The sequence below is a fragment of the Oryzias latipes genome, chromosome 14 (genome assembly GCF_053564925.1).
Source record: "Oryzias latipes strain Hd-rR chromosome 14, Olatipes_Hd-rR_3.1".
NCBI classification, from domain to species: domain Eukaryota; kingdom Metazoa; phylum Chordata; class Actinopteri; order Beloniformes; family Adrianichthyidae; genus Oryzias; species Oryzias latipes.
Genome location: NC_136250.1, coordinates 16,269,697 through 16,294,327, shown reverse-complemented (window position 1 = coordinate 16,294,327; position 24,631 = coordinate 16,269,697). Strand labels below are relative to the sequence as shown.

The window sequence follows — 24,631 nt, the reverse complement described above, 5'->3', positions numbered from 1 at the left end:
GAAATACGTTTGGTCACAAAAGAGCTTCACATCCCGGCTTCTCTCCAGCTCCTCTTTCTCCATCTGTTTTTAAAGGAGCTGAAACCTTAATCTTGTTACAAATGGTAAATCTGAGCAGCGTTGTTATCAACAAATGGTATTTATAGACGAGCAAGCCCACTGACCTGCCTGTTAGCACGCCTGATTTGGCTCTTACAATAGGCGGGAAACATAAATCCCATTTTTTTTATTTGAATCTGCTTTTTGTGGATGCAGAGTCACAGCAAACCCAAAAGACAGAGAGCAAACAACACAAAGGTTTTCAGTGCAGTTATTCAATTGATTTCTATTCCAGATCAATCCAGATTGTTTGAGAATAATTAAAGAAGAAAGGAAAAAAAAAGAGAAATTGAAGCAAATGTGCTGAAAAGGTGTTTTGACACAATCTTCTATAGTGAGCTCCTCCAGCTGTGGAGGAGGAGAAACAAGAACCAGGCTCAGTAAAGACGATCTTTTGTCTTGAACTGCTGCATCTGAGAAACAGGAAACAGAAAAATCTCCAGATTGGAACTCTACTACAAGAGATTCTATGTACAAAGATCCAAACACGCTTCTGAAAAATAATTGCTAATAATTTACAATTTAAAACATAAATCTTAGAAACCTGAGAAAACAAAAACTGTCAATGCAGTACATTATTCGATTTAGCGGGATACTTGAGTTGTAAAGAACCTTATTTTATTTAGTTTGGTAAAGAAGAAAAGGTGATGCTGAAACCACTATTGATAGAGCTGCCTCAGTGAAAATCCATGAAAACAAAAATTACATTTGTTTTTGCACTGCCACAGTTTGTGTAATAGTTACAGTAATAGGAAGAGGGCTTTGTTTAATTTTTTTTATAACAGAATTTGTTTTCCGTCTCCAAACTGTGTTTACACTCCACTGAAACCAGCTTTTGCCAGTTTGTTCTTCCGTTTCTAAGGGTTTTTTGTGCAGTCTATACCTTTGTGGATTATGAATGTTAGTTTTTTTTGTTTTGTTTAGGTGTAAATAAGAAGAAAATGGGATTTGGCATAAAATTGTATTTTTATAGTTCATCTGAGTGTGCACCTACCGGTATATATGTTGAAGGAAATAAAGTCAACAAATGAACAAGCACTGGCCACACACGTCACTTTGCTGATTCAGCTTAAAATAAAACTTTACAAAAGTACACATTTCTTTTAATTTGGCATTTAGAAAAGTAGTTTTTACAAGTATGTAAAAAAGAATTCACTTTTTTAATTTTGTGTAACTGCTATGACCGCTAGATGGTGCTGATGTGTTTATTTCTTCATTGTTACACAATGTGCATGTTGCAACACTGTGCGGTTTGTAGCAACAGAAAATTCTACACAAACTCATGCCAATATATATATATATATATATATATATATATAGATATAGATATAGATATATAGATATCTATATAGATATATATAGATATATATATAGATATATATATAGATATATATATATATATATATATATATATATAGATATATATATATATATATATATATATATAGATATATATATATATAGATATATATATATATATATATATATATATATATATATATATATATATATATATATATATATATATATATATATTTTACCCCAGAGGATTATGGGGGCTTGTTCTACAGCTTATAGATCCTTAAGTGCATGATGGAAAAAGTGACAAGACTTTAGAGACAATTTAACTGTATCCTGGTAATAAAAGATGGATCACAATTTATTAATAACAAAAGTAAGTGTATTGGGGTTAACGTAGTTATCATTTGCTTACACGCTATTATCACCATAATATGGTTGTCTCTCAGTTCTGTCTTTCACTGAGAAAACACTGATGGGAAAAGTGTTAATTATACAAGACTTGATGTTTCTGTTCCCCCTGATTCAATGACCCACTTCCATGTTATCAACCCCAGCCAGCAATAAAACCAGACTGGATACACTGGGAAGGTAGAGTTCCTTGCAGGCTGTGCGGTGACAGACGGCTCTCCTTCTGCAGAAGTCTAGCAAAAATTCCCATTTCCTGTGTGATTCTCCTCTTTGTTAAGGAAAACCCTGACAAAGTGAAAGAATGATGAATTCTCCTGTCTCATTACAGTTCATTAAGGCTTGTTCAGATCTGTTGAGCTGAAACTCCTGGGATTATTCTCACCCCTGCTGAGTCTGTGGGACTCTCCTGAGGTTTCCCTCTGTTTCCTCAGAGCTCCAAGCAGAAGCAGAAGGTGGGAGTCGTGTTGTACAGGTTATTCACCACAGTCAGTTTATTGGGAAGACATGGTGGAGTTATGAAGAAAAAAAACAGCTGATACTGTGAGACTGCATGATGTATGCACAAAAAACATTTTCCTGTATCAGCACCTATTGTTCATGAGAGCCACTTGAACAGAATGAAGCCCACAGAGAGCAGATACATCATCTCAGCACTTATTGGAACTGCAAATATCCCTCCTACAGTCACTTCTAAACTCAAAATGCCATTTTAACACAGAGACTCCTGACTGTGACCTTTACAAATAGAGGAACTGCCAATAATCTTTTATGATTAATGACTTCCCCTGTTGTTTTTCATTTTTCCCTGAAATGTCACAAATGAAATAAGCTGATGTTTTATTTGTGTAAGCAGAGAAAAAAGGTCATCTTGTTTCATTCCAAACAACAGGCTAAGTGTGTAAACAGCATTCTCAGCCACCGTGGCTCACACTGAGCCCCAATGTTATTGATCAAATTTGAATCACTCCAATATTTTCTGGAGACAAGAATTTCCTAATCTGAATGATCTATCATCGCTTTACCGAGCAGGCTGGGGACATGCCGGCCTGCTTTCAGGTGCTTCATTTACTCCAAGAGCTACAGATTTACATGATAGCTGCATGAAACTCCTCATAGTTAAGCTGCATAATCACTGAGAGATGCGTCTGTTTGCTGAAAATCCTCCTGGAGCGACTTGAGTATTAGCTTCGAATCCGTCTGATTAAGAAGCAGGTGCAACTTGACTGAAACGGCTCTGATTTCCTCTCAGGGGTGATGTAAGGCATGAAGAGCCCGCTTGAACGCGAGTAACCCCGTCTGTTTTACCGAAAATAACCCGGGCACTGCAGCATCAGCACCAGGCAGCTGCGCAGGTGCGGCTTTTAAAGGGACAGGGGGACTTCGGTTCCACAAAATCCTTCCACTGTTTACTTCTTCAGCAGCAAATCAATAACAAACTTAAAAGAATTTATTAAAACATCATGCTCACGAATCAACGGCCGAGCTAAACCCAGGACAGGGAGTCTTGTATGTTTTGATTGGGACACATTTCATTTGAACAAACTATTTCCATCATGTTTTATAGTGCAAGCTCTTAAAAACACTCACTAGATTTCGAGATGCCATCTTAAAAATGAGCAAAAGCTAAATTGAAATTTCCTCCAAAATTTAAGATGGGCTAAAAAATACATCAAACCCAAACAGATTATCCTGGCGCTGCATCCTACCAGCAACGCCCTGCATCCCAGACTCTCCGCGCGCGCCTGGCGGACGCACAAGACAAGAAGAGCAGCTGCTCCTTCGATGCTGCTGAAGGTTCTGCAGCGCTGCTGGCTTAGGATGCAAACCGTTAGGGGATGAAACTGCTGCCATCTTCGCCGCTGCTGGACATGGTCGTCAATCGGAATTATTCTTGACGCACGGATTTTTGGACAGGGATCGACATGGCAGGCATCGAGCACCTCCGGTGATTCTGTGGGATAGTTTGAGGCCGGACGGATATGACTGTGATCTCAGGGGTTGCTGTGGATGCGGGATGATGAGCACCGCACCCCGACAGAGGTTTCTGAGGAGATCACATTTTGGTTATTTGAAATCCCTTTTGGAGTTTTTGCTGGGCTCTGGCGCACCGTGAGCTTTTGGGTTATTTTTGTGTTTGTTTTTCTCATTTCTGGTTGGGACTTTAAGGCAGACCTAATGTGGACTCTTCTGTCTGAAGGGAACAACTAAGCTCTGTAGCTCTGAGAGGAAGAATCTGAGCAGAGCTGCTGACCTGGTCATTTAAACACAGGGAAATAGGTAAGTGCGTGTGTACATTCTCATTTTTAAAGTGCTAAGGCGCATTTAATCCATACATCATTAAACAAGACAAATCACTGATTTCTGGTGCTGGTTTGCTTGAAATTATATAATTTTGGGTTGGATCTCTAGAGATCTTTGAGTTATCGTGGTCACTTTGATGTTAACAGGTGCTTTGTGAGGAGCAGCCCTCATAAGTCAGTTCCCGACACCACTGCAAAGCTGCAGGCATATTCAGTGACACGCTTTCATCCTTTTGGAGGAGATATTTATGATAGTTTCTCAGATGTATGGCTATAAACACAGAGGCCTTCATCTGAGCGAAATTCTTGAAGTGTTTTACCTGGATTATAAGAAGGCTGGTAATTGATAATTCTCTAATGCCCATGCAATTAGAGGGAGCCATGATCATTTTTCATCACTGCTGCTCTTTGCTTCAACGTTTTTTCATTATGATAGAGCCGGAGGGAGACATGGAAAAAGCTTCCATGCTGCAGGACAGGTTGTTACCCAAAGAACAATTTGGTAATTGTGGTTAGATTTTGATTTTAGCCTCATATTTGATCAGAATTTATGGTCGATTTTTTTATGCTTGATTTAAAAAATATAGATTTAAAAAAAAAGATACAGTTTTCAAATGTTGGTGTTCAACGCATTTGACACTCAAATGTACTTGAAAAGTTGCCTTTTCGTAAGTGAAGAACAAGATTATTGTCTATATATCGTGTTGATATTTTGAGAATTATTTTGCTGATGTTCTAACAGCCAAATCAAATCAAATCAAACTTTGTTTACCACTTTCTAACTCAAAAAGCTTTATATAAAAACATTAACATTTAAACATTAAAAAACAAAAGTGTGACTACCATTACACTATAAAAAATTATAAAACACATACAATAACCCCCCCCCCCCCCCCCCCTACACACACACACACACACTCACACCCATACAACACAATAAGGCTAAATAAATGATTTACTAAGATGCAAGGTTGAAACTTTGTTGGTTTTGTTTCTGAAATGAAAAACTAATTAACTTAGTGATCAAATGCACATGCTGGTTTTCTCAGGAAACATATTTTACCAGACACACTGCCTTCTGTCAAAGTGAACCTTTAATTGAAGAAAAATGTCAAGTGTCTATTTGAAGATATCATTTTATTTGTGTGATATTTACACATTTTCTCCATCACACATTGTTGAACATGAACCACATGATGAGTCATAATGTGGTCAAACTACCAATCAAAAGCTTAGATACACTTATCTTTTCTTTTTAAATGTTTTTGTGTGTTCAGACATTTAAAAATGCTCTGAAATGTTTTTTTTATCTAATGTCTTTGATTACATTTTTTTATTACTTAGCAGTAATTCAATGAGGCTAAGGAAATGAGATGTGAAATCTTAGACTAAGAGATCTTTGATGAAACAACAATAAAACATCTGAAGTAGGATACCTGAATACTTTGATATTTGAAACATTTAAAAGGATAAAACCTAATAAAGAAAATGGCTGAAAACCATTAGATAATTTTGCTTTGATATTCACCTGAAACAAAATGGCTTTTAATTGATGATTTCAGTGAAAGTGAGTTGTATTTCATTTTCTTTCTCACACTACATGACTAACACTACGGACAAGCTGCCTCATCTGGGAGAAAATTTAGGCGAATCAGCAGTACTGGACTGTAAGTGTACTGCAAGGCTGAAACCAGATCCTCACTCCTCACACTCTCAGTCTCATTGGTTTCATGCAGACACTCTGTAGAATGAGTGGTAATCAGATCACAACCTGCACCTTGTGAAGATGCCTCACGCTAGACTAAAATCTTTTCAGGACCAGATGTCCATTGCAGATTCAGTGACAAGAAGTCTGTCTGGATTCCCTCTTTACTCCCTACCCGCCAAAAACTATATAGTGAGTGATTATTTAGTGCCCTGGATTTTGATGCAATTTAGACAAGTGCTCACAACTTGTTTTTTTTTAAACGGCAAATATGACGTCACCCATTTGCCAAAATAAAAGCCTAATAAATATAAACATTTTACAAAGAGTATTTATCAATCCACTGTGTTCTGAGGGAAACATTTGGTTAATACATTTTTAATAAAGCATACTTTTTTTTAAAATTACATTTGTTCAAATGCAATGCATTGTGGTCTATTCACCAATCTAGTGAGCATCGATGCACACTAGTTTTTGCAGAGACTTCTGGGAAATTTCCAGGGCACTGGATTTTGGAATTGTAGATTAGGATAAACAGTGAGGACCAAAGTAGTGCACTAAGTAGTGAGTTACTTTGGAGACATTCAAAGTGTTTAAAACTATTTGATGAAAGTTGTTTGGTTGAAATTTCAGCAGTAAATCTTGCGTTTTCCATTATAACCTTTTATATAGGGGAATTAGCTCAAAACGTCTGCCCTTCTTTGAAGCCTTTCAGCATGGCAGAGAAAACACTAGAACCAGGCTCAGTCAGCATCCCCATGGAGGAGACCAAGCTCCCTGGTGGAGCCCCCCAAGAGGCACCGCTGCTGATCCACCTGAAGAAGGTGGAGAACCACATCACAGAGGCTCAGCGCTTCACCCACCTCCCACGCCGCTCCGCTGTGGACTTGGAGTTCAATGAGATCTCCTACACCATCCGAGAGGGTCCCTGGTGGAGGAGGAGAGGTACTGCACACTTGCATCACACAACCATGATGAATGAGTGAGCAAACAGCACCCATCGGGATCAGTGGCACCAGTGCAGATGTTTACGAGGTTAATAACTTTGCGACATTTTAAGATATTCTGTACTTGTCCGGCCCAGGGGTGAACCCTGATACTTCCACCCTGTTGGAGCAGAATTGCTGCCTCAGCAGATTTTAGACAGATTAAATAATTTACACTTGCAGGGTAGCGCATTGTTGAGCAATGAGAGGCGGAGGCTGTGAGTCACTTCCACAACTGATCAATTCATGGACAGGATGCAAAATCGTCTTATTTGTTTATGAGCAAAGAGTTAGCATTGGAAATTGTTCATTAACATTCTTTGCATGGCTATGTGGCTCCCACCTGATGCAGTGTGGGTTGTGTTATTTTTAGGCTAGAGTTATGGTGTTGTGCGTCACAAAAACACATCAAAGGAGTGTCTGCTGTTTTGCAGTATAAAGCCTGTGTGTACTAAGGAGGAGGATTATGAGCAGGGGGAAGGACAGCTGGATCAATAAATCAGCTTTTGTCTGTACGCTGATGCAGACGCTCATCTTTCTTAGCGTCATCATCCAAATGAACATGTGGTTCCAGCTGTGATGAAGTCAACCTGGGGGCTGCCAGCTCCCCCTCAATGCAGTTATGTTGTTTTTACAGATCCTGTCTTTCACAAAGATCCTCTGCAGTGGAGATCAGCTTCAATCAGCCTTTCAGTCAAATGCGATCCTGAAGCTCTAACTCTGTTCTTATTTTCATCTCTCCAAATAATAATAAAAGTCCCATCTAATCTTGTTTGACATATGCTGCAGACAGTGGGGGGTTTAGTATTCTTTCTGCTCCAGAATGTAGCAGGAGAGCTTTCAACGATATTACTCTTTGCTCTGGTCATTTTTTACAGTCTTGCATTGTGCAGCTTCTGCCATTTCCCCTCTTCTCAATGTTGTTAGCTTTTTTCACACATCTGAAAATTATATTATTATATTATTTTATATTCCAGCACTGTGAGATAAATGTTGGCTTTTCTAAATTCTGAATCTGACAGAAACTGACAGTCAACCAGAGCTGACGAGAAAAAGGTTTGTTCAGCACCATGGACAGTACCATGCGTTAGTTTGCTGACATCTCAGAGCCACAGTGTGGATGTTAAACTTGTTCAAACTCAGCTCATAGTAAAAAAAAAAGACATAGGGACAGAGAGTAAACTTTTTACCTATGTGCTTTCTACTGCCAAGAAACTGATGCCTTCAGATCAGCTGTTCCTTTTTCATTGTGAGATGGCATTTTATCACCGCCTGATCAAAGTCTTCAAACCAAATGTAATTTCAAAGGCCTTAAAACTGTCGTTCTGCCATGTAAATTTAATAATCTGAAACCAGTTCAGCTATAAAAGCAAATATTTGCTTTTATTTTTGGCAAATGGTGTGTAATTATGCAGCTGCTAGAGACAAACGTGAGAAAAAGGAAGCATTCAGCATAGGTGTTAGCCTGGATGTTATCTGGATTTTGACGAGATTAAGTCATTGAATAGCTAACACGTTAGTTAAGAGTTATACCTGTGCCGAGCAGGAGGCTACTAAGAGGACATTGTTAATATCTGCTAAATTTAGACTCATAACTTTTAGCCATAAAAGGATTTTGAAAGCTCTGGTCCCATTTGGCCTGCCCTCCATCTGCATTTGTAATTGTAGCCCCTATCAGATGAAACCAGCCATTTATCGCTCCTAGGACAAAGCCATTCTGGCCTGCTTTCATGTTTAAGGGCGTTCTCTTCTCCAGGGAAGAAGCTGGAAAATGTGCGAGCTTAGAAAGCTCAAAGATAAAAAATGAGAGGAGGAACAGTAAAACGTTTACATTCCTCTGGGTCATTTGGTGTAAGTTAGTTTTTCAGCAGGGCTGATAAACGTGTTCAGAGGTAATGTTTTTTAAAATCCTGCACTTATCGTGCTCTTACAGCTTCATTGTAAAATGAATCGGGGAGCACAGACTTTTATGATTTTAAAGAATAATCCAAGCTGATTCTGGAAGTTTTACAGCGTGTGGTGATCCCAAATGAGAAGAAGTCCTGCAGTGATTGCTATCCATGAATACATCTTTATGTTTCTATCTGCACACTTACAGTAAAGACCTTAGGATTTAAAATTAGAGTGGCAATGTTCCTGGCAGTTTAACAATAATTCACCTGCATTTAAGCACCAAAAGACCTGCTTTTTTGACTCATAGCCCTTTAGATCAGCAGTAAAATACTCTCATCTCTCTGTGTTCAGCTCTAGGGTTCTTTATATTGCCAGAAAGAAGCATCTTCTTTTTCTTTATGCCATGCTCTCCTTGAATACTTGTGTAAGCTTTCTTCAGTCAATATCTATTACTCCTTCTGTCCAGAAACATACTCTCTATTGATTAGTGACAGTAGTTTAAATTAAAGGTTTGGTATGAGCAAGAACACATGGTTCTGTGCCCGTGCTCCGCTGTGAGATCCCTGGAGACTCTCGCTCTTCCTTTCCTATGAACATAATGGGGTGTACAGTAGTAAAAGGACTGATGGACTAAAATGCCTTGTATACATAATTCCTTGTTGGGTACAAGTAAATGTACCTTGGCGTGCTGGACAACTCCTGCTTTGTCAGCTATGCGGTTAATCCTGCATGCAGCCCTGTTCAAAGTGTTGATGATTCAATGTGCCACTTTGGTGAACAGCTCAAGACTCAGGTTGAAGCAGGAAAAAGGTCCATCCAAACCCCACAGTGCTTTGCTCAACAGTTCTGGATCTGCCCCTTTGCACACGCACTGCAGTACTTTCCACATAATTTACAAAAAACACATTTTGGGTGGTTAAATTGTGTCTAAAAAGTCATGTTTCCCCCAGTTTTTTTTTTTTTTATCTCATTGTGGAAGGAATCTGTAGGCTGAAACACAGAGGCTTTCCAGGGTTAAATTTGAACCAATCTGTTCGTCTTCATACTGGTGCAGGCCTGCTTCACTGGCAGCAGGCAGCTTCTCTGTCTAAGTAGAGGATATTTAAATACTGAGAAAGAAGTAGGGAAGATTTTCTTTTAAATCTAAACTTTCTGCACACCCTTCAACTGAAATACTTCAATATGTCTGTTAAAGTTAATTAGTTAAATCATGACCATAACTTCTTGGTTTATCAATCTTTAGTGCACTGCAGAGCATTTTGTTTTCAGACTCTCCTCACCTGTGAAATCAGCGCCTTTTCTGGTTTTTGATGCCAACTCTCTCTGTGCTTTTAGATCTAATCTTGAGACCATCCTTTTAAAAAAAAAAAGCTTTTATGTTAATTTTATTAAGGGAAATGTTTTGTGCATGCTTCTATTACTGTCCGCTTTTTAAATGAATAAATAAATCCTATATTCTAGCTTATAAAACTATATCATTTTTTTATTTTACCTCTTTTAGTCATTAGGTCCTTTCTTGTGTATTTTCTATAGACACTATTTTTATAAAGTACATTAAATGTTATGTTATTGGTATGTTTAAATCTGAAGTTGGTTTAATAGCTTTCTTCTTTAAGAAAACAGTCCGTAAAATAATTTTTCTATTTGGTTCTAATGTCTTATCGCTGTGAACCTGAGGCACAAGTAACACGTTTCTTACACATGGAAAAGTCTTCACTTTACTCTGGCACAGCTAAATACAGTACATGGCTTTACTTATCTGCCTGAAATATTTCAAATTCTCAACAGAAAATCTTTGAGTCTAGTTTAAGCATTAACTGAGCTCAAGTTGGTCAAAATGGTTAAATGAAGATGTAAGATTTTATCAAGTTATGAACTATATCAAATACCAATTTATTTGTCAATTTACTGTGGTAGATTTAATCAAAAATAAAATACATTAACATGTAAAATGATAATCAAGTGTAGTTGAATTATAGATGGAACCACTAAAACCTCTTTCCTTCTGCAAAGTTTCTATCAACTTTCAATCCATTTAGAAATATTTTACCCCATTTAAAAAAAATGGATGGGTAAATGTAACTGAGACATTGAAAAATTGAATGGCTTCTTTCTGATACAACCAGAGGGTGAATCACTGTCCAAATCAATGCCATAAAATATGCAACAGGTGAAATCAGAATTTTTGTTATTTTCTTTTATTTTGCCACAGCTCCCAACAACATGTCGTTCAATTACTTTTAGGCTGACCCACATCATGAGACTTGGCCTCTGTAATCTGGAACAAGATGTTAGGTCTCTGTAAGTCAGGAGAGAACTTTGACATTAGCTGCACACCCTCTGCTCCCCCTGAGACTAAAGGATGAGCTTGCCGTCTGGTGGAGATAAGACCCTTGGAGTTTGCTACCAACAGCAGCGGGTCGAATCATCAGCATGCACTTCATGCCGATGCAGGCTTGCTTCACTGACGGCAGGCAGCTTCTCTGTCTGAGTAGAGGATATGTAAATACTGAGAAAGAAATGGGGAAGATTTTCTTTTTAATGTGACTTTCTGCACAACCTTCTACCGAAACATTGCATCATCTCTGTTACTTTAAATCAAAGTAAACTACAGAAGCAGGAGGGGAGTATAGAAGTCAAAGGAAAAACGCAGTTTTATCTTCTTGGTAAGGGTTTGTGCATTACAACAAAGAAATGGGAAGTTGGGACATTTTATAATGCAACACTTAACACTTTATATTTTTTCTTGATAAAAAATACAACATTTATCTGAACGACTCAGATAAAGCTTTTTACAGAGTTTAAGAAAATACACACATGTACAGCACACCTCAACCCTGTTTTACAGTCCTCACTAATCCAATCACCCAATCCAAACATACTATTTGCCAATTTTAGTTGGAATGTAAACTAAAAAAATCAGCAGAACCCTGAATATAATTCACAAATAAACAGCCAATTGTGGTGTTTTGTAGTTGGGGTGAAACCTTCAGTCTATTTCAATATGAAACAGCAGCAGACACTTACTTACACAGCAGTAGTTAATTATTGGATGTTCCCCCAACTGCACAGAACAACCAGCAGGGAATCAAACCAGAAGCTTTTGTTGTGATGAGGTAGAGATAACTGCTGCCCACCAATGTCTGCAAACCCTATAACCAGTCAAGTTTTTGCTCTCCCGTAAATAGTTTGGTATACAATTTTATTTTAATCCTGTCAAGCTCCAGCATTCAATATATTGGACTGATCCTCTTTTGGATGTAGGATTGGCTGTTTCCTTTCCCATTCCTGAAAATCGAAGTGTACAGAGAGCAGAACATTTAGCACACTGTGTACTGAGCTGTTTATTAGAGGCGTGGTGAGAGTGGGTGAATGGGAAATGAATCCTAAAGAGCTTTTATACAATCTACGTAAGTATTTTAACTCCACATCCTCCGTATTTAGGATTGTTTCTATTGATTCTATAAGTACATTGATACCAAAACGTTAAAATTTAAAATCAAATGAACAATCACAACACTGTGCTTCTTTAAGCCAAAATGATAATTGGTTCAAAATAATGAAGTTTTTTTTCTCTTTCCGTCAGGTTACAAGGCTCTTCTCAAGTGTCTGTCAGGACGGTTCTGCAACAAGGAGCTGATTGGCATTATGGGGCCCTCTGGAGCAGGAAAGTCCACTTTAATGAATATTTTAGCAGGATACAGGTAAGACCGTGTCTTCAGTCTTCTTGAAGATTGTATTTTATTCAAGTTTCACAACAAAACTATATTAACTACTGATTTGGAGCTCAAAAAGCTGGACTGTCAAAGTAATGTCTAATGTTAAACTACTGCTGTGTTTTTATTTTTGGTGAGCAAAACTTGTCTTTTGGTTATGAAGGAGTTTTTTTTGTGACAGGTTTGTTATGAGTCTATTTGTGGGAAAACAATAAATGTTGTTTTTGTTGTTTTAACATGTTCTTTTGGCACTTTTCTCATGATGGAGGAGATGTATAAAGAAATCTAAGGTTAAAATTGTATTTCTGAATATTGCTTTATTTAAATCATTGTGAGTCAGTAGCAGACAAAAATATTGTTTGAAACAGCTTGTAATTGACATACAAATTACTACAGCAAGCCACAAGCCTTTGCTTCATTCAATTCTGATCCATCTGCTTATAGATGACTATTATCCATGTATGTCCTCGTTTTCCTCATCCAAGCTGGCATCTGGCTCCAAACTGCACAGCTGTACAGCTCCAATGTTGATTGCCATTTTTGTTGCACCAATAATGTTAGGTTGGGGATGTGAAGGGCTGTAAGCCAGCGGAAGAACGTGTAAACGGATGGATGATGAGAAAGGGGTCGAACTTACTCCATGGCAACTATGTCCTAGGAAAACGAAACAGTAAAGTTGCATTATTATAGCATGAATTTATGGTTTTTCTGCCTAAAAACAGGGAAACGGGCATGAAGGGCACGATCCTGGTGAACGGTCGCCCTAGGGACCTTCGAACCTTCAGGAAGATGTCTTGCTACATCATGCAGGACGATATGCTGCTGCCTCACCTCACAGTGAGGGAAGCCATGATGGTGCGAACTGAACAGATCCTTCACAACACTTAGAAAAGGATAAAAGAAGGCTGAGTTGTTTTTGTCTTCCAGGTTTCTGCCAACCTGAAGCTGAATGAGAGCATGCAGGTCAAGAAAGAACTCGTAAGTGTAAATATTCATGCAATAATATTTGTTTGTGGGTAACTGTGAGATCAAATTAGGTTTCTGTGTTGTTTTTTCACAAATGTGTATGCGGCTATTCCTCAGAGAAGAAGGCAACAAAGATTCAAAATGCTACATACTTAGATTCTCAATAATAAGAAAACTGGAAAAAAAAATTAAAAAAACAAATCTTTCTCCCTTTTTTGTGTAAGGATCTAATATAAGCTAACTAAAAACTAATCATCAATTAAGATTTTTTAATCTCTTGAATTACTAAAGCTGAAAAGAACAAAAGCAGGCCAAAGGTTTAAGTATTTTGTTTGTTTGTTTTTTATGAATAGAAAGATATGTTTACTTCGTCATTTTCTGAACAACTAAATTTAAAACAGAACTTCTTTTGGAATAATTTGAATAAATAATTTTAAAATATCTGTTAGTGTACAGGAGCAACAGTAACTTGATTTTCAAACTTTAGTAATTCAACACCAACTGCTGGTTTTTCTCCACCACTTCACTGCAGACATACATTGCTTGATAGATTAGAGCCCACATTTCACATGTCACCAATAATAACGTATTACCTTTTATGCAATGTGTCCGCTTTACTTTTCTTGTGCTCAAGGTGGATGAGATCCTGACAGCTCTTGGTCTTCAGGAATGTGCTCAAACACGCACTAATTCTCTCTCTGGGGGTCAGTGTAAGAGGCTTGCTATCGCCTTGGAGCTGGTCAATAATCCACCCGTCATGTTCTTTGATGAGCCCACCAGGTACACCCCAAACGACCCACTTTGAGTTTGTCATTTTAGCTTTTAATTCCAACTTGTTGGAGTTTCTGCCATTTCTTGCCCCTTTCCATCGCAGTGGTCTGGACAGTGCATCATGCTGTCAAGTGGTTTCCCTCATGAAGTCTCTGGCTCAGGGTGGACGGACAATCATCTGCACCATTCATCAGCCCAGCGCTAAGCTCTTTGAGATGTTTGATAAGGCAAGTTGAGTGCTTTTAGTGCAGGGTGTATCTAACCTTCCATTAGACACTGCTCAGACCAAGGTACCGCAGGTTGGCACGATTCATTTTATACAGCTGGGCAGCCCAGAGGTCAATATCTAGTCTTGTTGTTTTGTCGGCTATTGATCTATTTTTCAGGAGAGGCAGTGTGCTGGAAAGTGCTGATAACTCTGCCTCTTTTGTTCACTTATCAGCTGTACATCCTCAGCCAGGGTCAGTGCATTTACAAGGGCACAGTCCCTTACCTCATCCCATATTTGAAGAACCTGGGTCTTCACTGCCCCACATATCACAACCCTGCAGATTTCAGTAAGTGCTTCATGTCCCTGTGTGTGTGAGTCCTTTTGAAAACGTTCTGTTGTCACGAGCGTCTTATCTCTGCTCCTAGTCATTGAGGTGGCATCAGGAGAGTACGGAGATCTGAACCCAGTGCTGTTTGAGGCGGTCCAGGGAGGGCTGTGCTCAGAGGAGGGCAAAAAGAACTCTAAAGACAAAAGTGACTCCTCCTGTCCCTCCCAGTGTCTCAGTGTAAGTGACATATTAATAAATTTAGAACTAAATCTGTTCATTTAAAACATATAAAAACAAATCACTGGATGAAAAACACAAAAAAATGTTGGGAAATGTTGAAACTTAAAAAAATTATTTCTGAAGACATCAATATAATCCAACTTATTAACTAAAGGTTGTCTCTAATATTTATGTTCTACATAAGACATCACAGACTTGACCTCTTTCTGATTCTCTGTTCTCCACAGGACACAGGAACCCTGGAGAAGCATAGCTTTGCCACCAGTACATTCACACAATTCTGCATCCTCTTCAAAAGAACCTTTGTTACAATATGCAGGGACACGGTAAAACCCTTTTTTCTAGCTCCAAAAATATATAATTTACATTAGTATCAACTACTGATGCTGATATTGCTTGGACTTTGTGTTTAAGGTGCTGACCCACCTCAGGGTGATGTCCCATCTGGCCATTGGAGTTCTCATCGGCCTCCTCTATCTGAAAATCGGGAATGACGCCAGCAAGGTTTTCAACAACACAGGCTTCCTCTTCTTCTCCATGCTGTTCCTCATGTTTGCTGCCCTGATGCCCACAGTGCTAACCTGTAAGACTGGAAACATTGATTTGGTAAGTTGTTTTTTTTCCAACTGAGGTGGAAAGTCTTTTAACTGTGCTCCCATCCCACAGTCCCTTTGGAAATGTCTGTGTTTCTAAGGGAACATCTCAACTACTGGTACAGCTTGAAGGCCTACTACCTAGCCAAAACAATGGCTGATATACCGTTTCAGGTAAAAATTACAGATGTTTTAACATGGAGTTCTGACGATGCATGTATTATCTAAGACTGTGACTGAAACAATCTCTTTCCCAGGTGATTTGTCCAATCATGTACTGTAGCATAGTGTATTGGATGACTGAACAGCCTCCAGAGGCCGGACGCTACCTGCTTTTTATGGCCTTGTCAACATCTACAGCCCTGGTAGCCCAGTCCCTGGGGCTGCTCATTGGAGCTGCATCCACGTCCCTGCAGGTGGGCAAACCTGCAATCTCCTAAAACTTTTTGTAGCATCATCAATATACAGACGCTCGTCATACTTAATGAAATATTAATGTAGTGAAACAATAGCTGGATTGCAATGGTGTCATTTAGAAAAATGGATTTAGAGAAACGAAAACTAAAACTCATTACTCAAAAATTGCGCAAACACAAGTAAGTTCTGAAAATATTTTAATGTATTAGTACATTTTTATGCCTAGTTCAATGCGTCTCTTTTTTAAAAAAAGTAAAGAATTTTTTCATTTTAAATTACACTTTTTGCCATTTTACCAGCTCTTGATATTGTGAAATATAATGGAAGAACTGCCTTAATTATACAGGCATCCATGATGAAAGCAGGGATGAGACAGAGCTAGACTTTTGTTATTAGCTCAGATTTGAGGCTTTATTCCTGATAAGGCTCCTGTCACAACTGAAATTGTTCTAAAACTATAATCTCCTCTACAGACCTTTTTTATTTTTAGGATATTAATTAATGAATTTTTTTTACAGGTAGCAACTTTTGTGGGTCCAGTCACAGCCATACCTGTCCTCCTTTTCTCTGGCTTCTTTGTTAATTTTGACACAATCCCAAAATACCTCCAGTGGAGCTCCTACGTCTCTTATGTCAGGTTCTGTCTCCTATTTTTATATAACAGATCCTTTGGATTGTTCAGACTTAGATGAAATTTGCTTTACCTACTCTGTTAAAAAGCCTTTAAATGTGTGATTTTCCCTCCTCCAATCTCCTCTCAGGTATGGCTTTGAAGGGGTGATACTCTCCATCTATGGGATGAATCGGTCCGAGTTGGAGTGTCCGGATGTAGTGTGTAAATTTCAGAAGCCAGAGGAGGTCCTCCAGCTGCTGGATGTGGAGGACGCAAAGCTTTATGTGGACTTCATTGTGTTGGGTGTTTTCTTTCTTGTCCTCAGATTGGCCACCTATCTGGTTCTGCGCTATAGGGTCAAATCAGAGCGCTAAGGCATCTAGAACCACATATAAAATAGAAGGGTTTCTGCAAAAGTGTGAAAACATATCCTTATCCCTCTCTCCACATTACAAACACATAAAAAGATGAAGACAAATCCAGTGTATACGATTATCAGAAGTGCACCTGCAGCGTTACACAGTCCTTGCTGTAGGCTGCAGATTGTGGGAGTTTCTTATTTGAGAGACGAAAAGTTGGAATGTCTAAGACTTATCACCGAGAGATAATATTTGTCAGCTCACCATACCATTCCCCAAATGAAACCCAAATCAGGGCAAAATATTGAGCTTCTTCACAAGATATCCAATAACATATCTAATAGCATGTTTTACCAAACAAACACATTTGAATTAGTAAAAAAAGTCAAGAAAAAACAAAATGGATGGAACCCATAAAACCAGGTGACTGGTCTGTGTAGTGCTTGAAGAGCGGCAGCCATGACCAGGATGTAAACATCTGAACTGTGCAAACTGTCCATGCCTAAAACCTTCAGACATCTGTGACAAGAGGCTGAACGGACAAACTCATCTTTGTGGAGTTTGACCCAAACCAACCAACTGCCAGTGGATGACTTTTTCTCTTTTCCCATCATGGATCATTTTCACAGACCTTCTGTCTTCAGACTCACAGTGGCAGAACATTCGAACTTGGATGAAGTGCTTGCAAAAATGTTCCACAGGGTGTTTTTAAGTGGCGACTGACTCATTGATCCATACTTGATTTTGACATCTTTGTTTCTGCCATACTCAAGGAAGCACCCAGGCAATGGGAAATGTGAAAACTACTTTTCCAGTCTGATGAGGAGTGGGGGACAAAGATCACAGACAGAAACTGTGTTTTAGTCAAAGAGCAATAGCTTATACAGTGGGTGAAAAAGTGAAGATCAGTGTTGCTGTTTTGACACTATATTCCTTCAAAACGCTTAATTCCCCTCGTCGAATGACTGTCGCCGTCTCCTCTGAAAGAAGCTGTCTCCCCTGTTCTTCCCTCCTCTTTCTATGTGCTTGCTGATGTCTGACAAATGTGTATTGTTTTAAAACAATGCTAGATACTTGAAATGCTGGCTGGACGGTTTCTGTGCCTCTGAACTGGAATGATTTGAGTTTCTCCTGCTTTACTGTTTGCACATTCACCTTATGTCTACACACCCACAATATGCTGGTCTTCTATTTCACACACAAACACATACAAACACATGAACACACACTCTCACTTTTGCAATGTTTAGAAGAGCCTGTCCTAGTCACATGGCAATGCAAATATTTTCCAATAGACTTGCTATGAAATATTTCTTACTGAAACTATGCTACTTAGTAATCCTTATTATAACGCATAACATAATGTGAGTATATAATCAATGATTGTATAGTGAGTATGTCATGCTGTTAACAGGTGTACATGTGCACTTTTAGGTGTATGTTCATTGATTAAGATTATTTCTATTTGTTTTTATTTTTATGTATCTAACGAGAGGGCTTGGAAGTATAGAAGGGGAAAGGGAATGTTGCATGCTCTCTGCAGAAAGGAAATATTTAAGATATTTGGAGAACGGCATGAAAACTTTCCTCAGCAGAATATATGTACCTTAAATGGTTGAGGAGAAGCAAATCAGTTGCTTTCTGCTGAACACGTTCAGTGACTGGATTAAAAAAAAGGATTGGGGTGAAAAGATAGAGCATTAAAAAGGATGTAAAACAAATGTAGCTGATTGTCAGACTCTCTGGAAAACAGCTGGATCAGAAAAGAGATTTCTCATTTGTGATCATGTGTTTAGCACTCAATGAGAAGCCTGCAGCAGCAGGACTCTTTCTGTCAAAACAGCAATAGTCAACTTTGGGATGTTTCTCGTATAACACTTCCTCTGCTGTTGCTTTAGTCACTTTAGAAGTCTTCACTTCCTTGGTTTTTATGTGCAATAACCATCCAAAGGTATTTAAACTCTATGAATGAAAAGGGAACTGTGACACTTCCATCATAAGCTTTATTTACGTTGCTTTTTGACTGTTATTGTTTTTGTTAGAGACAGCAAAGTGGGATGATGAATTTTAAATGGATCCTGGTGAGTCAGAGCCTCTGAACACATGTTTCCATTTTAATGCTAGATCTAACCCAGATAATTGGCTTATATGTGATGACATAAAGATTTCCTGGCATCATATTAGAAATATATTTAGACTATTTCCAAAAAGCTTTAGTTTGGTTACAGACTTGTGGTATGAACTTCAATATAAGGGAAAAAAGTGACCATGGAATGAAATATGTTCAACTTTTGAATGCAGCAGCAACAATTAACTGAATGTGGGGAAGTTCTCAACCTGTATCACCAAAGAAAAAAATATTGCAGTTACTCACTTAAAGTCCAATGTCTTGGATTTTCTAAACAATGAAAATGATTAATGGATACAATCTGACAACTCAGATGTGAAATACTTGAGCATAAAAAATGAAGGTATGTGACTGCTGCTGATGATCTTGTACTGTTTTTTAGTTTTATTATTTTTATCATTTTATTTATCATTTGTCAATTCCACTCTTTAATGCATGGAAGGTAATAATATACCAGCTAACCCTTCAGAGTTTTGACAAATATTGATGGAAATTTAGTATTGTTTTTAAATACATATCTTTTTTAATTTCTTTCTTACTTTCTATCTTTTTTCCATCAATTACAAGTGAATTTACTGTTTGTCAGCTAAGAAAATGCAAGTTCTGTATAATGAACGCTGTTCTGAGGATTATAATAAAGATGATTTATAACCTTTGGTTTTGTTCATTCAGATGATTTTACTCCATCACAAACTGCTACAAATCCACTGGCCACAGTTTTAACAGGTAGCACTTAAAGTTTTTGAGTCAAAGTACATCTAATTTGTTTTAGTTTTTAACACAGTCTTCTCCGACCTTGTGGAATATTTAGTGTGCCTAAGTCAAAACACCACAAAAAAAGTGCCATCTTGCAACCATCAGGTCTATCCAGTGCAGCAGAAATGTCAAACCCTGGAATAAACCATGATCTAACAAATAATGATAGACATATAGACGAATGAATGGACAGACGGTCAGTCGGTAGGTTAGTGGATGGATGGATGGATGGATGGATGGATGGATGGATGGATGGATGGATGGATGGATGGAAGGATGGATGGATGGATGGATGGATGGATGGATGGATGGATGGATGGATGGATGGATGGATGGATGGATGGATGGATGGATGGATGGAAGGATGGATGGATGGATGGAAGGATGGATGGATGGATGGACTGACACAGGCAAACTATGCAGATGCCCCAGAAAAACCACATATGTGATTCTAACCAAGAATCTATTTGTGTAAGGAATCGTACCAAATGCAACACAAGCAAAGCACTCTATCATGCAGTTTACTCAGCTCCATCAGCAATGCCTTATATGAGAATGAAACCCACCATTTACCAACTGTGCAGCTTGAAATAAAAACAGAAAGAAAACTAAAAAGGCAAAAAGTAGAGTGTACGAAAGAACTATTTTTTTAACAAAATTTAAAATTCAACAGCCATCTCTTTCACCCATACAACGATGGCATCATACCAACTGTCCACCATTAACCCTTGTGCTATCTTAGGCACTTTAACATTGGGAGTTGGGTCATCTAGACCCACTAGACAGTGCTCTGAACCTTTTTTCTTCAGTGATTTGTGATCTTCACTGGTGTCCATGGATTACATCAAATCTTTCCACCTTTATCCACCTTTGTCATGGTAGGAATAACACGTCAAAGTAAGGGTGGGGTCATCTAAGATAGCGCAAGGGTTAAAAGATATATATATATATATATATATATATATATATAGATATATATAGATATATATATATATATCTATATATATATATATATATATATATATATATATATATATATATATATATATATATATATATATATATATATATATCAGTTTTTCCTCTTTCGGAAATGTTTTGAATACCTTCAGTATTCACAAAATATTGTTGAGCTATTGTGTTTGACACATTTACTAATGTGCAGGTTAAGCTCAGAGAATACGTTTCTTTTCTTAGTATTTGAGAGTATTTTTTATTGTTCTAAATATTTCATTGTCTATTGTTTCCCTCAACGCCAGGGGGTTAAGAAGTAATATCAAACGAAAAGCTATATTTTTATTTCTTAAGCAGCTGAATGCAGATCTTTTATTTTGTCAGGAATCTCATTCTGTTTGTTCTGATGTAAATTTCTGGAAAACACAGTGGGGGAACGATTTATGGTTTTCTCATCACTCTGAAAAATCAGCAGGAGTTTTAACCCTAAAACATAAATATAACGGGAATGTTCTGCATACAGAATCTGATGCTAAAGGGCACTTTGTTGGGCAAGTTATTGATTACAATAATAATATCATAATTATTTTCAATATATACGGCTACAACTCGAACACAGAAAATAAACAACTATTTCTTATAATTGAGAGTACATTGAAAAAATGGCTTCAGAAATTTCCAAACTCTGCAATTATTGTGGGGGGAGATTTTAATATGACTTTAAACCCTCAAATTGATCGGTGGCCACCCTCGAATCATAATCGCAAAAATATATTTTTCAAATCTTTTATGGAACAGTTTAAACTGGTGGATATCTGGAGACTCAAACAGCCTAATATACCATCTTTTACATGGAGTAATAAATCTAGAACAGCCCTTTCTCGATTAGACTTTTGGTTAATTTCTAGTGATTTACAAGATAAGGATATTTCAGTCAATGTCTTACCGTGTCCACTTAGTGACCATCAAGCTGTCCGTATAGATATTGTTATGTGTCCCTCACAAAATGTCAGTAAATCTCATTATTGGAAATTAAACAACTCGCTGCTCAAAATTACAGAAGTGCAAACAAAAATTAAAGATCTTCTTTCAACATTTTTTAATAAAGCCAAATTGGAGAACTCTTTCTCAGTTAATTGGGAGTTGTTTAAATATGAATCAGCCAAGTTTTGAAGAACATTTGGTGGCAATTTAGCTAAACTAAGAAAGCAACAAGAGCATGACTTAATCACAGGCATCTAAGTACTATCACAAAAACCTCCAGACAGCTTGTCAGATGAGCAGAAACTACAAATGATCAAACTACAGGAAGACTTGGATCAAGTTTATCAAAGAAAAGCAGAAGGAGCTTTTATTAGATCCAGAAAACAATGGCTTGAGCAAGGAGAACAAAACTCCTTTGGTTTTTGTAAAATGGAGAAGCATCAAGGACAAATAAACACTATTAACGAGCTAAAAATTAATGACATAAATTGTAGTGATGCTAAAATAATCTCCAACTATTGTTCATCATTTTATAAGAATCTGTATTCATCACAATATTCTGAAATAGAGGCTGAAATCTTTTTGAATTCTTTAAACAGTACCAGAACAATTAAAGACTCTGAAAAAGAGCTTTGTGATGATCCAGTAAGTCTTGGAGAAGTCTGTGACTGCATCAAGATGTTAAAAACAAATAAATCTCCAGGAACTGATGGATTAACTACTGAATTTTATACTTTATTCTACCAGCAGATGGCGCCCTTTTTACTGGAAGTTTACAATGAAAGTATTTCTAATGACACCCTACCCTGGAGTATGACCCAAGGACTTATTACCCTGATCCCAAAACCTCACAAAGATTTACTCTATATTGATAATTGGAGACCCATCTGTCTTCTTAATAATGATTATAAAATTTTAGCTTTAGTTTTTGCTAAAAGAATTAAATCTGTTCTTAACTCAGTAATAGATGAATCACAATCAGGTTTTTTACCCAACAGACATATCACAAACAACATTCGTTTAGTTTTGGACATACTCGATTACTCTTATCTAATTGCACATGACTCTTTTATGCTATTTCTGGACTTTTTTAAGGCCTTTGATACAGTAGAACATAACTTCCTGTATCGTTCCTTACAAAAATTTGGTTTTGGTGACTACTTCTGCAAAGTCATTAAAACTCTTTACAACAATGCCACCTGCTCCATTAAACTTAAACATGGTTCATCACCTAGGTTTGATATAAAACGTGGGATTAGACAGGGTTGTCCCATATCTCCATATCTATTTCTTCTTGTAGCTCAGCTTCTCTGTGACCACATTAAATCCAGTCCATTACGAGGGATCTCCATCGCTGGTAGATCTATTGTCGTAAGTCAGCTCGCCGATGATACCACTCTCTTTCTTAAAGACAGCTCACAAATTCCATTAGCAATAAATATAATTACGTCCTTTTCCAAAGCAGCCGGTCTTTCATTAAATCTGAAAAAATGTGAACTCCTCCCAATTAAATCTTGTGATTCGGATTCACTCTTTAATATTCCTGTAAAGACATCAGTCACATATCTTGGCATAATAATATCAAAAACTGAAAATGATAGAGGTAATGCTAACTTTTTTCCAATTATTAATAAAATGAAAAAGAGGTTTAACCTCTGGCTCTTACGTGACCTTTCCATTAAAGGTCGAATTCTCCTCTCCAAGGCTGAAGGGCTCTCCAGAGTCATTTATGCCGCTCAGTCTCTTTATGTCAGTAACATCCTTAGCAAAACTGTTGATAAACTGCTATGCGACTTTGTCTGGAAAAACCGAACTCATCATATAAGGAAATCTGTTCTAATGAATGATTACACTAGTGGGGGTCTGAACTTTCTAGATTTCAGTACCCTAAATATGACTTTTAAAATTAATTGGATAAGAAAGTTTTTGAAAAATCCGAACTCTCTGTGGAACTTCATTCCCAATTATATTTTCTCCCAGGTTGGTGGCCTCGACTTTTTACTCCTCTGCACCTACAAGCCCGACAAAGTGCCCATCAAACTATCTTCATTTCATAAACAGATGTTACTTGCTTGGTCCATGATTTATAAACATAATTTTTCTCCTCACAGGTTTTACATTTGACACAATAGATATATTCTTTACAAAAACAAAACTATCTTTATCCAACAGTGGTTTGATAATAATATCAGACTAGTTAGTCAATTATTCAATCAACAAGGTCAACTTTACACTTACACCGAATTCCTTCAGTTCTACCAGATCCCTGTTTCTATGAAGGACTTTTCGGTTGTTTTTGATGCCGTTTCCCTCAACCTCACCTATCTTTATAAAGGAACTCCTACTCCATCTGCTCCCCAACCACAGCTTCATGTGACAGACACTGCTGTCGGAAAACTCTGCTTCTCTGCTTTGAGAAATCAAAACAAAACCATCCGAAGACTGTTCCAGCAGGAGCTCAAAACTGAATCCCCGGCCATAACTTTCTGGACTTCACTTCATGGTCAAATGTGTTGGGAAAAGGTTTGGCTTCTGCCAAACAAATATCTTCTAAACAACAAAGTGAAAGAGGTTTCATTCAAGATCATTCATAGGTTTTATCCAACAAATCAGTATATGCAAAGGCTAAAAAGGGATATTGATAAAAACTGTTTTTTCTGTTCTCAGTCTGAGGAAACGTTGGTGCATATTTTTTGGACCTGCAAGTACACTGAAAAAATATGGGACAAAATGACAAATTTGATAAAAACTCAAATTTATCCACATTTTAATTTAACCTGGAAAAACATCTTATTTGGTTACATTAATTATGATAAGACATTTTTATCTCAATTTTATTTAATAAATCTTCTAATTTTATTAACCAAGTATTATATTCACAAATCTAAATTCAGCAATAAAG

General features: G+C 37.5%; 1 protein-coding gene across 3 annotated transcripts; it reads left to right on the top strand.

Annotated features, from left to right (window-relative positions):
- Positions 1 to 3,529: 3,529 nt before the first annotated feature.
- abcg4a (ATP-binding cassette, sub-family G (WHITE), member 4a) lies at positions 3,530 to 19,688 on the top strand. Of its 3 annotated transcripts, XM_004076337.5 has the most exons (16): positions 3,572 to 3,918; positions 4,007 to 4,086; positions 6,522 to 6,759; positions 12,280 to 12,397; positions 13,132 to 13,264; positions 13,337 to 13,387; positions 14,010 to 14,155; positions 14,250 to 14,373; positions 14,589 to 14,703; positions 14,783 to 14,922; positions 15,153 to 15,251; positions 15,340 to 15,508; positions 15,592 to 15,692; positions 15,776 to 15,934; positions 16,454 to 16,572; positions 16,697 to 19,688. In XM_004076337.5, exons 3-16 carry the CDS (start codon positions 6,531 to 6,533, stop codon positions 16,920 to 16,922), a joined length of 1,929 nt encoding a protein of 642 aa, XP_004076385.1. In that variant the 5' UTR covers positions 3,572 to 3,918; positions 4,007 to 4,086; positions 6,522 to 6,530; the 3' UTR covers positions 16,923 to 19,688. The 3 variants fall into 3 exon arrangements, 2 of the variants coding, with proteins under 2 accessions (XP_011481724.1, XP_004076385.1); XR_909981.4 differs by having other exon boundaries at positions 3,530 to 4,086; positions 15,340 to 15,531; XM_011483422.4 differs by having other exon boundaries at positions 3,530 to 4,086.
- The last annotated feature ends 4,943 nt before the right edge of the window (positions 19,689 to 24,631 follow it).

Coding starts and splice junctions, on each gene's coding strand:
- abcg4a (XM_011483422.4), top strand. CDS start 6,531: ATGGCAGAGAAAACACTAGAACCAGGCTCAGTCAGCATCCCCATGGAG. Junction 13,388..14,009: donor TGCAGGTCAAGAAAGAACTC/GTAAGTGTAAAT, acceptor CTTGTGCTCAAG/GTGGATGAGATCCTGACAGC. Junction 16,573..16,696: donor TCCTACGTCTCTTATGTCAG/GTTCTGTCTCCT, acceptor ATCTCCTCTCAG/GTATGGCTTTGAAGGGGTGA.